General features: G+C 35.9%; 2 protein-coding genes across 2 annotated transcripts; one reads left to right on the top strand and one right to left on the bottom strand.

Moving 5' to 3' along the window:
* Positions 1-53: 53 nt before the first annotated feature.
* LOC113756439 lies at positions 54-6,881 on the top strand (the record flags this gene model as incomplete). The annotated part of the gene is made up of 3 exons (XM_027300123.1): positions 54-1,246; positions 1,679-1,771; positions 6,709-6,881. Coding segments are annotated over 3 exons (1,459 nt in total), but the record flags the coding sequence as incomplete, so codon positions are not given.
* A 3,328-nt stretch (positions 6,882-10,209) lies between these two features.
* On the bottom strand, positions 10,210-11,971 carry LOC113756438 (isoflavone reductase homolog PCBER-like). The gene is made up of 7 exons (XM_027300122.1): positions 11,736-11,971; positions 11,509-11,643; positions 11,270-11,397; positions 11,155-11,210; positions 10,845-11,070; positions 10,625-10,745; positions 10,210-10,311 (listed from the first exon to the last, which is right to left on the bottom strand). The coding sequence occupies exons 1-7, from the start codon at positions 11,916-11,918 to the stop codon at positions 10,210-10,212; spliced, it is 951 nt and encodes a 316-aa protein (XP_027155923.1). The 5' UTR covers positions 11,919-11,971.
* Positions 11,972-14,273: the final 2,302 nt, after the last annotated feature.

Genomic DNA, 14,273 nt, shown 5'->3' with positions numbered 1-14,273 from the left:
AGCAAAACTGAGGTCAATCCTAAAGAACATGTTAAGGCCATTACTCTTCGTAGTGGTAAACAATTGGAAGATCCTCCAGTGAGCGGAGGTAAGAAGGATGAGAGTGAAGAAAATGCTGAAAAACAGAGGAACCAAGAGGCAACTATGGAGGGAAATAGTCGGCAGAATCCAAGAGAAACACAGCCATCATCTTCCACTAACATTCCAATACCTCCTGCGGTTCCATTTCCTCAAAGATTAAAACAGAATAAGTTTGATAAAGATTTTGAAAAATTTGTTAAAATGTTCAAACAATTGCACATTAACATTCCTTTTGCTGATGCTATATTGCAGATTCCATCTTATGCGAAATTTCTCAAAGAAATCATGACACGAAAGAGGAAGTTGGAAGACTGCGAGACAATAGCATTGACGGAGGAGTGTAGTGCAATTATACAAAATAAACTACCACCGAAATTGAAGGATCCAGGAAGTTTCTCTATACCTTGCACCATAGGTAGTATTAATTTTTCTAAAGCATTATGTGATCTTGGTGCTAGTGTATCATTGATTCCTTTAACGGTGGCTAGACAACTAGGTTTGCATGAACTTAAACGAACTAATATTACCTTGCAGTTAGCGGACAGGTCTATTAGACATCCATTAGGAGTGTTGGAAAATGTATTGATAAAAGTTCAAAAATTTATCATTCCAGTGGATTTTGTGGTGTTAGATATGGAAGAGGATGTATCTATGCCAATTATTCTTGGTAGACCGTTTTTAGCTACTGCAGGTACTATTATTGATGTTAAAAATGGCAAACTCAAGTTTCAAATAGGTGAAGAAGAGGTAGAGTTTAATTTGCATGAAATGGAAAAATACCCTTCTTTTACCGATCATGCATATTCTATCGGCACAATTGAAAAACTAACTCAAGAGCTGAGCCAAGTCAATTTTGACTTCGATCCTCTTGAGTATTGTTTAATGAGTTCAGGTATGCAAGATGGAGATTCTGAAGAAATTGAAGAATTGGTCAAGTATTTGAATTTTCAAGCACCTTATAAACGGGGTAATGTATACGAGAGTCTTGGCCAAGGAAAAGGGTTTTCACAACCTTCAGAAATTGAACCTCCAAGGTTAGAGCTTAAGCCACTTCCAACTCATCTAAGGTATGAATTTCTTGGAGAGAATAGCACTTTACCTGTAATTGTTAGTGCTGACCTTGATGATGAGCAGTGTACTAAATTGCTAAGAGTTCTAAGGAGGCGTAAGAAGGCAATTGGATGGACAATTTCAGACATTAAAGGTATAAGTCCTTCTATATGCATGCATCGAATTTTATTGGAGAATGATTGCAAACCAGTGGTGGAAACACAAAGAAGACTCAATCCAAATATGAAAGAGGTGGTAAGAAATGAAATTCTTAAGTGGCTTGACGCAGGTATAGTTTTTCCTATCTCAGATAGTGTTTGGATTAGTCCAATTCATGTGGTACCAAAGAAAGGTGGAATGACTACAATCATGGGTAAAAATGATGAATTAATTCCATCTAGACTTGTGGTAGGGTGGAGAGTGTGTATTGATTATCGTAAGTTAAATACGGTAACAAGAAAAGATCATTTTCCCTTACCATTTCTTGATCAATTATTGGAGCGAATAGCTGGATATGAATTTTACTGTTTTCTTGATGGTTTTTCAGGATATAACCAAATAGCTATAGCTCCAGAGGATCAAGAAAAGACCACATTTACATGTCCTTATGGCACTTTTGCCTTTAGAAGAATGCCATTTGGTTTATGCAATGCTCCTGCAACTTTTCAACGATGCATGATGGCTATTTTTTCGGATTATATTGAAAAAATTATGGAGATATTTATGGATGATTTTTCTGTGTATGGTTCATATTTTGACCATTGTCTTCATAATTTGGAATTGATTTTGCAGAGATGCGAGGAAACAAATCTTGTACTGAATTGGGAGAAATGCCATTTTATGGTAAAAGAAGGAATTGTCTTAGGACACAGGATTTCCTCCAAGGGAATTGAGGTGGATCAAGCCAAAATAGAAGTTATCGAAAAATTGCCACCCCCAAGCAATGTCAAGGGGATAAGAAGTTTTTTAGGACATGCTGGTTTTTATAGACGTTTTATTAAAGATTTTTCTAGAATAGTAAAACCATTATGTGATTTATTATGTAAAGATACCCCTTTTCAATTTGATGACAATTGTTTGGTTGCATTTGAAAGGTTGAAGAAGGAATTGATTTCAGCCCCAATTATAACTTCGCCCGATTGGTCACTACCATTTGAATTGATGTGTGATGCAAGTGATTATGCGGTTGGAGCAGTTTTGGGACAAAAGAAAGAAGGACGGTTGCACGTCATTTACTATGCTAGCAAGTTGCTAAACGAGGCACAACTCAATTACGCAACTACAGAAAAAGAGCTATTGGCAGTGATATTTGCTTTGGATAAATTTAGATCTTATTTAGTAGGATCTAAAGTTATTATATATACGGACCATGCGGCTCTTAAATATTTGTTACGTAAAAAAGATGCAAAACCAAGACTAATTCGGTGGATTCTTTTATTGCAGGAATTTGATGTGGAGATAAAAGACAAAAAGGGATCGGAGAATTTAGTTGCAGATCATCTATCACGTTTGGAATATATCCCAGTCAAAGATCAAGTTCCGATCCAAGAGAATTTTCCGGATGAGTTTGTCCTAGCACTTAGCAACTCTCCATGGTATGCAGATTTCGCTAATTATTTGGTAAGTGGGGAAATTCAAAAAGGGCTTAATATCATCAAAGGAAGAAATTTTTGCATGATGTGAAGAGTTACTTTTGGGAGGAACCATTGCTGTACAAACATTGTGCCGATGGTATGGTACGAAGATGTATTCCAGAAAATGAGGTACGTAATATTTTATATCATTGTCATAATCTTGAAACAGGTGGTCATTTTAGCACTTCAAAGACTGCAGCAAAGGTATGGCAATCAGGGTTTTATTGGCCAACCATGTATCGAGACGTTCGGGAATATGTTAAAAATTGTGATGCATGCCAAAGAACTGGAAATATATCTCGAAAGAATGAAATGCCCCTAACTACCTTTTTAGAAGTTGAATTATTTGATATATGGGGTATAGACTTTATGGGACCATTTCCTAGTTCTTTTAATAGTAAGTACATCTTAGTAGCAGTGGATTATGTTTCTAAATGGGTAGAAGCAATCGCTTCACCTACCAATGACTCGAAGATTGTACTTAGATTCCTTAAAAAGAATATTTTCAGTAGATTTGGTATACCTAAGGCCATAATAAGTGATGGAGGAAAACATTTTTGTAACAAACAACTGGATTCTTTATTGTTTAAATATGGCTGTAGGCACAAGACATCACTCCCGTACCATCCTCAAGCCAATGGACAAGCGGAGCTAGCTAATCGTGAGATAAAGCTCATTTTGGAAAAAACTGTGAATAAATCACGCAAGGATTGGGCTACAAAGCTAGATGACACACTATGGGCTTACCGAACGGCATTTAAGACTCCTTTAGGGATGTCGCCGTATCGTTTAGTCTATGGAAAAGCTTGTCACTTACCTGTAGAGATTGAACATAAAGCTTATTGGGCTATTAAAGCAATTAATATAGATTTTAATCTTGCAGGTGGAAGGAGATTACTTGAGCTGAGTGAATTGGAGGAACACCGGTTACATGCATATGAAAATGCCAAAATTTACAAAGAAAAGATCAAATATTGGCATGACAAGCACATTATTCCTAAACAATTTCAGGTAGGGCAAAAAGTGCTTTTATTCAATTCACGCCTGAGGTTATTTCCAGGAAAATTAAAGTCAAGGTGGTCTGGACCTTTTGAAGTCACTCAAGTATTTCCCTATGGAGCGGTTGAATTGGCAAATTCAAGAAATGAAAGGTTTAAGGTCAATGGACAACGAGTGAAATCCTACTTGGCAGGTGAAATCGTACCCAAAGGACTCATATGTCTTTTGGGCGACTCTTCTTCAAATTAAGAAACTGAATGTGTGAGTCGAGCCAACGACTATAAATAAAAGCGCTAATTGGGAGGCAACCCAATGTTTATGTTATATGTGTTAAATTGGTGTGATTTTGTGGTTTGAATAAGTGTTTTAGTTAATTTGTTGTTTTTGTGTGATAGGGTTGGCAAATGGAAGCAAGAATGACCATTTGAGGTGAAAAGGGCAAACTTTGATCAAGCAACTCAACCCCTCGATTTGCGTTAAAGGTGTTTTTGATTCATTATAAAGGGGTAAAATGCATGTTTTTAATGTTTTACATTTGTTCCAGCCATTACAATTGGCAAACAAATGATCTATGATGCATTTTGAGTCATTGGGGTACCTTTTGTAATTTTTCAAAAGTTGAAATTCTGCTAAAAATCGAAGCAGAAAACGCGTTTTCCAAGAAAACGCGACTCAAAGTCGCGTTTCTCAGAATCGCGTTTTCAATTCTGCGCCTGCAGAAAAGAAAACGCGCCTTCAAAACGCGACCTAAAGTCGCGTTTTAATGGAAGTCGCGTTTTCAAGCCTGGATCAAGACTCAAAAACGCGACTTCTGAAACGCGACTCGAAGTCGCGTTTTCTAACACAGTCGCGTTTTCAGTCCTGCAAGATTTGTGCAGGAAACGCGACTTCAAAAACGCGAGTTGAAGGCGCGTTTTTAGTCGCGTTTTATGTGTCTGAATATAACCCTCAGAAACGCGATTTCAGCTTCAAATTTTTTTCCTCTCTTCCCAATTTTTCCAGCCGCGTTTTTCCCTCTTCCTTCTACCCAACTCACAAATTTTCATTTATACTCCATAATCTTGCTAGAAATCATCACCCCAACACCTTTTGAGCTTCATACAACCTTTTTAACCGATTAAAATCCAAGAAAAACACCTAAAATCAGGTTTTTGAGGGATTGAAGGTTAGGGTTCTTAAACTCTAATTTCTTCAATTGGAGGTCAATTGGAGGTTGTTTCATAGGGCTTTTTGCATTTTTAGCATCACCAAACATCCTTCTACGTGATTGAGGTAAGTTTCTTCATCAAATCTTTTGATTTTAGAAGTTCATATTTTTTATCCTGAGCTATCTGACATCTTTTAATTTCGAAAATTTGATGAGATTCATGGCTATTTTTGATTTTATTCATGATTATTATGATTGTTTAAGCATGTTTAAATGTTTAAATGTAGCAATTTATTGGTTTTCAAGTACTTTAAAATTCACAATTGCTATATTTAAATGAAATTGGAAAAAGGAACTAGGATGTTTTTGAGCCATTGGTGATGTTAAATTATGGTTAAAAAGGGTTAGTTGATGATGTTTAAGCATGTGCATTGTGTATAGTGAGTAATTTGGTTGATTTGGTGAGTTAGTTAGTTTAATTTTTGCCTAAACATGAGTATAGCTAAAAGCATATTATTATTGTTAATTCTAAATAGTTATAATCATAATTGCTCCTATTTTCACTAATTGAATTATAATTGATACATATCTTGTGTAATTTGGTGATTTTGGGCAACTTTAGACAGAAAATATGTCTTGTACGATCATTGAATGATTAGAACTTGAGCAATTGTATTTGAGGTTATTTGGATTAATGCTGAACTTTTGTTGCCAAAAAAATGAGTTGTAGTATATGTGGATAATTGAAATATTTTTTAGGTACTATGCCAAGGGGAAGAAGAGCGGTACTTTCATCCTCTAGTAGTGAGGAGAGGGAGGTTAATGAAGAGATGGAGGTGACTGAAGAGGAGAATTCACCTTCTCCTCCACCAATTAACCGTCGACCTGGTGAGGGCACCTCCCGTGGAGCGGGAAGATCGGTATTTGACAGTGCTAGGTTCAACACTCGCAGGAATCAGGAGTGGCATGAGGCGCGTGCTAATTTGGAGTTTTTGTTTGAGATGCACGTCAGTCCACCAGTTGAGATGATGTACAACATCTCAGAAGCTTTTGCTCAGCTAGGATGGGCTCCGATTCTCACCCTTCCAAACCATTACTACCCAGACCTGGTGCGCGAGTTTTACGCCAACATTGAAAGTAAGGCGCGCCATAGTGGAGAAATAATTGAGTCCTGGGTGCGTGGAAGACGAATCACCTTGTCACGGCAAGATTTGGCTGCTATTTTGGGGTGTATGGATGACGGACGTCCAGTAGACTTGAAGAAGGAGTTTGTTCCCCCGAATAGGAGGTGGGATCCATCATTGGCCATGGCTAGGTTTGGTCTCGAGTACCAACCTTTTCGCTCTACCAGAAAGGAGACTATATTGGCAAATGTATTCGAACCTCGTCATCGGCTTATCATTTACATGATGGCTCACAATGTCATCCCAAAGAAGACGGGGCACACGGAGGTTCGCAAGAGCGATATTTACTTCCTTGATTACATGTTCCACAACCGAACTTCCCCGTATGCTCGAATTTCATTGCCGAACATCATCATCAGCCACATTAGGTCTACGGCGAGGCGTAAGACAATTTCTTTCAAACTTTCATTTCCTCGTCTACTGACTTTAATCTTCCCCCGTTTTGAAGTTCCCTTGGAAGGCATGCGGCGGGAGTATGTTCCACCACGTGCTGAGATGACTATCACTACTCTTCGCCGCCTTGGTATTGGCACGGGAGACATTCCACGCCCTGTTCAGGAGCGGAGACAAAAGGCTAGACATGGTCGCGATGGAGCTGGACCATCTACTGCAGCACCACCTCCTCCTCCGCCACAGACCAACTGGCAGCGGCTTTTCGGTCGCTTGGACGACATCGACCATCATTTAGCCAGAATGGATACTCGCCTGGACCGAATTGAAGATCATTTAGGCACACGCCCACCTCCCATCGATGATGATGAAGATGACAATGAAGAGGATGATTGAGGCTGCCCTTTGGCTGGCTTTTCTTTTGTTTGCTTGTTATTTTTATCTTTTGTTTGAAAAATGTTAACTTACATTCCTTATTTTGAATATTGGAACTTGTGGCAGTAACTAGTAGATCGTTGACTGTGGATGGTTGAGCGGTCGATGACTCATGATTCAAGGCTTCACTGGACTGCAGTCATCTCACTTGGGGAGTCACTTGTTCCTTTCTTTTGTTTCTTTTCTTTTCTTTCCCTACACATTGAGGACAATGTGTATTCTAAGTGTGGGGGAAGAAATGTGTGGTACTTGTGATTTTAGTTGTGTTTGATATAATTCTTGTGCTTAAATGGTGTTTCTTGTGGTTGCTGGCAGGGAGATTTAGTCCACTTTTAAGGGGAGACTCTGTCAAAATTTTTCCAAAACCTTATACATATATATGTTATTAACTATAATAAATAAATAAAATGTTGTCACTTATCCTTTTAAAATAAATATATGCGGTTTTGATACTTCTTTTCTCATGAAATTTGGAAATGATTTTTATGTGATTATAATTTTTACATCTATAGGAAAGTATATCTAGTAAAGTGGAGAAAATTATGCCTACATTTTGTATATTTGATGAAAATTCTTCTTTTTATCTAATTTTATAAGATAAGAAATTAATATGGTTAATAAGTGTCATACTCTTCTCATGATTACTCTTAGAGGGAATTTTATTATATATTGTTAAAAAAAATAAAAAAAAAAAAATGGTTATTCTACTCCAATGATTCTCGTACCGAGTAACCGGGGGTTGGCATCTACAAATGTCGACATTCGCGTAAAAAGGTACTTGAATTAAGAGTATGCAAAGCAACTTGAGTATGTGAAATGTTGAGTAACCGGGGATCTGCATCTAAAAATGTTGATCTTCGCGTCAAAAGGCATTTTTCACAACTTAAGTAATATTTAACCCTTAAAATATATACATGAAAAAAAAAAAAGTAAATTAAATCCCTCTTTAAGAAAAATAAGAAGTTGATCATGAGATTAGTTAGCATCTTTATTGACTATAGGAGTTGCTTGCTTGCGAAATTGGATAAAAATAAGAAGTTGAGTTGAATTGGTAAAATTATGGTATACTTGGCTCTTCTTTGCTTGATATTATGAGTACTTGAACTTAATGGAAAGATCACATAAGGGTTATTTACCTTGATTCAAGGAAATGGAGTTGAAATACTACATATGTTTATTTTAAATTTTTGGATCATTGATGGTTGGAATTTTATATTGCTTGAGGACAAGCAATGATTCAAGTGTGGGGGTATTTGATAAGAGTTTATTTTACGTATTTTTAAGTGCATTTTATTAGTTAATTTTGAGTTGATTATTTAGTTTTATAATTAAAATAAAGAGGTTTTTGGTAAAATTATATATTTTTTGTAAAAGTGGATAATATTGCATTTCTATTGATTTTAATAGTAAAAACTTCATTTTTATGCAGGAATAATGAATCAATCACCAAAGGAGGTCAATTGAGGTGAAAAATAGAGATTTGGTGATGAATTTAAGTGGCAACAAGAAGAATGAAGTGAAAAACGTTCAAGTGAGGAAATGCAATACAAGTCAGTTTTGACACTTTTCAGTATTTTGACCATATCTGGAGCTACACTTATCGGATTGAGGTGATTTTTATACCATTTTAAAGCTAAGAAAGAGACCTACAATTCGTATGAAGACATCGAAATCCATTTCTGCCATCTTCATGGGCAAAACGTTGGAATACAGAAGCTGCACCCTGTGGTCGGAAGTTAAAACAGAGGTTTGAACAGGTGACAGTATTTCGATCATATCTCAGGCTACAAAGCTCCGATTTGGATGATTCTTGAAGCATTGGAAAGCTAACTCAAAGGGCTACAACTTTTGTGTTTTTCACAAAAGCTAGTTCGGCCTTTATGATAGAGAAAATCGCAGATGAAGTAAGGCCAAAGTGAATACGCGAGTACACAAAACGTGACTTGTAACCGCGTTTTGTGTAGGCGCGTTTTATAGCCGAAATTCTGCAATTTGACTCAGCCAATTCTCTTGTGTTCATACCACTTTCCAGCTATAAGATGCAAGGGAATTCGGTGCACATGCTTCAGAAGACAAAAGGGCAAGAAAAGTGGCTTATTTTCAAGTCAAAAATATTGGTTTTTGACTATGCTAACAAAGTGGAGATTTGGGAATCAAAGGATAGAATTTGACTTGGAAAAATGGAGCATTTGAGTGTTTTTTTTTATGCAGAGATATGGGGAGAGATCTGGGAAACCATTCGTAGCTTAGCTTCTTACAGAAAAACATATTCTCTCTACCTAGGACTTGCAAGGGGCAATTGGGATTTCATCTTGTAATCATCTAAGTTCAAGACAAAGGAGATTTTTGGAAGGCTTCACCATATCTTGGCTAAGACTTTCTTTACTCTGTTTGTATTTGTAATTCATGATGATTTACATTAATGAAGTTATGAGTGTTTTATCATTCATGAGTAGCTAATTTTCTTTATCTAGGGAGTAGATGAAGCTTATGGCCAAATGATATGAAGTGATTGTTATTCATTCTTGTTATGTCTTGTATTAACTTATCTACTTGTGTATGTTGGATTACTTGTTGTTGCTTGATCACCAATAGCAGGTTTATAGTTATTTTTATTCATTGAGAAATGGTAAAAATAATGGAATGACACAAGTAGAACTTGAGTAGTATATTCATGAGAATAGAAATACATTCAAGTGGATGAAATCTGCATTTCATGTGTGAATAAGAACAGATTTAGTATTTACCAAGAGATTAGGAAAAACTAATCTGTTTTAACCCATTATTATCATGAGAATGTGATTTTGGTATTTCTGGAAATGAATCCTTGGTTAAACAAGAGCAGTAACAAGTGTTGAATTAATTCATTTTAGATCTTTTGTGTCATAAGTGGAATCTACATCCCTAGATCTTAATATTTAGTGAATTCTACCCCTATTGTGAAATTGCATTTATCTAGTTAAGAACTCTTGTAGTTGAATTAAAATCTGAAGTTTCTGCTCAAATTAATTGTGAGTCTAAATAATAGAGTAAATTAGTATCTAATAATTGTTTTAAATTGCTCCTCGTGGGATCGACCCGATACACATCTCGTACTACAATTGCGACCTGTATACTTGCAGTCCAACGGGTGTAAAATCGGAATTAAACTTGCATTGATAAAAAAAATCCCGTCAAGGATTAAAACATAAATTTGACCAAAAAATGGAAGGACTTAAACTATGTACCAATTTTGGTATGTAGTTGGTTTGGCAGAGAATTTGAGTTGGTTTGGTATGTAGTCAACTTATCACAGACTGCTAGTGGTGATGGTAAACTCTGCACTCAGAAACTCGAGAACCAAGAATGAAACAGTGGTAGATGACAAGAATAAGCATATGAGGATGTGTATCTACAAACAGTGTATCTTAAAAAGTGCTTAACCACAGCGAATCTATGAGGATCACCTTTTGCAATTATAGGTGATCCAAAATTTATAACAAAAAGAATGAAATCCAAATCAAATCGCAACTGTGGAGAAACATCAACTCGCGACTGTGGAGATTTTATTTTGATCACATTCATGACAATGCTCATCTGGAAGAAGAACAAAATCTAGTAGTACACAAGAAACTGCTACAAAAATCTGGTAGAGCTAATCTGAAAATATCTAAGCTAATTTGATATAAACTGGCTGAGGTACTCATCAAGTTGGTGTATTTAACATCAGGATAGAGCTCCGTTGTCTCCATGCCAAAAGAAGCCTTGATCTCAAAGTTGGCTATTTCTCCCTTCACAGAAATGTGTATGCCAAAGACAGGAGCAATTTTAATGGCATTGAAGCCTCTGCGAAAGATACAAGAAAAGAAAGCAATTTGATTAAAACATGGAATAGGTGTTAATAATAGTAGATGCTATTGTGTTAAAAATTAGCAACTTGTGCACTTTTTTTCTTTTGTTAGATGACCTTGAATTTTCTTAAGAACGTCGTCCCCTGGAACGTAGGTCTTTTCGAGGGTCATGCCGATTTTCTTTTCCCACAATGATACTATTTCATTGTAGGACAAAGTGTTGGCAGGGGGTGTAATGTACACACTCTTGTTCAGAGTCCTTAGGTCATCTGCTGCTTTGATGGTGTATGCAGCAATGTCTTCTTCCTTGGTGAAAACAACTGCAACGAAACATGAAATTGAAGAAAAGAACGATGAACACTAAACCAAGAAAGAAATGCAACAGACGAGCTTCTTTCGGATACCTTTTGGACTTCCATCATCAAGAATGACAATCTTGTCTCTGGGAGGACTTGCAGAGCTAGAGTCTCCAAAGTTGTTGAGGATATAATTCAAGTAACCAGCAAATCCGTTAGACACTAAGTGTAAGGTATCCCTTCTGCCTCAATTGCTCTGCGGATCTCAACCTTGGTCCTGCATAAGCTAGCAGCAGGTTCAACAGCATGCACACGATCCACATCAACCCCAAATTCAGAAGGTACAAATCTCTGAAACCAAATACAGCTCCTTCTTTAGGAATATGGAAGTCACAACTCACAAAGGGATAAACGCAAAAGATAAAAATCAAGAAAGAATTTGTAACACTGTATTGTACTTACGTTGATGTTTCCAGCTTCTTTAATTGCTTCAATAATCTTAACTTGATGAGCTACCAAATCTCCCCCGACTGCAGAGATCACTATGTCAACTTGTTTGATTGCATTTACCAACTGCTGATGATTGTGTAGATCTCCCTGTTCAGTCCATACGTACATGTTAGTTTCTAGAATTTCTTGAAAAAAATTGAAACAGTATTTAGACAACGAAGAAAGAAATAACAGCACACATGAAGAAATATGACTCCCAAACTCTTGAAACTCTCTATGATGGCTGCCCTTTTAGGATCTGAAATTGTGCTTTCTCGGACCAGTGCAAATGTTGGGTGCCCTGCTTTTGCGCTCGCTTCCACTAAATATTTCACGATGTTTCCAGTGCCCCCAATGATCAAAATCTTGCTTTTCACATCCATTTCCAACTCTAGGATAGTAGACTACTGCTGCAAAATTGGATGGAAACCGTAAATTGATGCAGAAATGTGCTTCGTGCCTATAGGCTGCAGTTTCCTTTTGATGCTCTATTGGCTTCTGAAATTTCTAAAATGCTCCAGGGATTAATCAATGGAAGATTAGACAGTTGAACAGTCTCACGAGGTTTCCCAAAAATATGGCACTAACGGATTCTTATTGGCCAAGATGCGCAATGTAATAGGAGATTGCGAAAGAGAAAGGTCAAAGTCAATTGAATGTCCTTGTGAAACTTAGCGGTAGGATCTCTTCCCTGAATCGGTGATGACCAAACCTGAAGTAAGCGCTGACGAACAAAATGTTGAAGTAAACAAAAAAAGCATAAACTTAGTACTAAACGTTAAACAATGTGCTAGAATCTCTTCATTTGCACCGATACCACGAGAAAAAAACAAATGAAAAGAACAACATTTTGTTTATATTTCATCAATTAATGAAAGAACAATACAATTAATATAAGTAATAGACACAGTTTGCTTGGACACTACAATTCAGAAACTAGTCAAGAATGGAGTCAATCAAGAGATTTATTAATTTTTTTGTCACAATCTATGGATGAGGATGGATTTAGCCATAAATCTCTCATTTTTAAGGGTCTCTTTTTTCTTTTTCTTTTTTTTTTTTGAATTTCTTGCTCATTAATTTTTTATTTTTAAGCTAACTTATGTGCATTTTGGATAAAACCAACTTCCAACCCTTAAATATTCATCCCAAGGACATAGTTAAAGATGGTAGAGCTTCGCTAATTAAAAATCTAGTTAATTTGTTTAATATCAGACTTGGTAAGCTTGTCCAATTAGTGCTAAACCCTTAGGGCATGTTAAAATATGTTTACAAGGCACTGTGCAGTGTGCACTAGACCAGCCTTGGGCATGTCCTAACCTATGGACAATGTGATTTTTGAAAGCTAGATCCTCAAATGATCATATGTAGTCAATTTGTTCATTTAACTTCCAACGTATTTTACTTATAGCATTAAGGGCATAGATTGTAAAATATGGTATGGGTATAATACGAGGTATATGTATGCATATTATACAAGATTTATTTTCAAAGGTATGATTAAAAGTTTGGCGTGTTCGGCAAAATTACTCATATAAATTTGTACGTGTATAGTACAAATATATTTGAAAATTATGGAACTAAAAAAAAAAAATTACTATAGTTTTCAAAGAATATGCCACTTCTATACCAATATTAAACTTATTTTAATGTATGAGATGTTAAATTTATTAAAAATATTTACCATATTATTTAAATATGTATAAATCTACATTGTTGTATTATATGTTGTTCTTATTTTGTATATAACTCATGAACATGTCATTATCATTAAATTTTAATTTTTTTAAAAAAAATTGAAATGTAATTCACAAAGTATAATACATGACAAAAATTTATTACGTGTTTCATAGAGTTAATTGAAAAGTATGAGTATTTTTCTAAGTATTTTTCAAATCTAGGCAATATATGGAGTTTTTTGTATGACACATAAGAACGAGTATTATATAAGTACACTACAAATGCCTACTAACTAGGACTAAGATAAAACAAAATGAACAAACTAATGTCTTCAAATCATTTACACGTATTACATCCCTTCTTTCTTCAAGGATGGTTTTTTTTTGCCAACAAGGAACTAGATGAGAGACTTTGAAGTCAAGCCAAGGGAGCATGTTGATTTCTTTATTGACCCTGTTGCTGTAATATTTCCTCAACCAGAAGTAGATGACAAGAATAAGCATATGAGGTTGTGTATCTATATATGGTGAGATTTTTTTTCCTTTAATTCTATTCTGTAATAGTACATATGTTTGGCAAATTGGTGAACTCAAATGTTTTTCGCCACTGCACTTTTAATACCCTGTTGTTGTATGAATCTCCTTGTTGATGGTGCAGCTTGTCAAGAATCTCAAGATGCTTTTACTGCGGTTATTTTCACTTCGCTTCCATAAAATCCACTCCACTTTTAAATATTTAAAATAGAAGTTTTACTGAACCTGATTTTGAATTCTAAATGAATCTGATTTTAAGGAAGCCCATTGAGATCATTTGCCAACATCCAGTGCATACTTCAAGAATATGAGAAATTAATTGTATGTTTATCTTCACTTTGCCTATCCAAATCCTGTACTTTGTGCATTAGCTCAATAGGCATATCATAGAACCCAAAGGCATCAATTTACATGGCCTGTGGTATCTGAATCGCATGGATTGAAACAGGTTCCATGCTGTGTTCATCGCAACACCGTCAAGTTTGAGTGTGAACCTCCAACTTTCTGCTGTGATATATAATGGCA

This window comes from Coffea eugenioides, unplaced genomic scaffold (assembly GCF_003713205.1).
Source record: "Coffea eugenioides isolate CCC68of unplaced genomic scaffold, Ceug_1.0 ScVebR1_2331;HRSCAF=3341, whole genome shotgun sequence".
Taxonomy (NCBI): domain Eukaryota; kingdom Viridiplantae; phylum Streptophyta; class Magnoliopsida; order Gentianales; family Rubiaceae; genus Coffea; species Coffea eugenioides.
Note: the sequence above shows the minus strand (reverse complement) of the source record. Positions and strands in the feature narration are given on the sequence as shown.

Bases quoted from the DNA above. Each gene is read 5' to 3' on its own strand.
- LOC113756438 (XM_027300122.1), bottom strand. From the start codon at position 11,918: ATGGATGTGAAAAGCAAGATTTTGATCATTGGGGGCACTGGAAACATC. The intron at 11,644-11,735 runs GTGTGCTGTTAT...TGGACTGAACAG, and splicing joins TGGGAGTCATATTTCTTCAT to GGAGATCTACACAATCATCA. The intron at 10,746-10,844 runs GTGCACAAGTTG...TATCTTTCGCAG, and splicing joins CATCTAACAAAAGAAAAAAA to AGGCTTCAATGCCATTAAAA.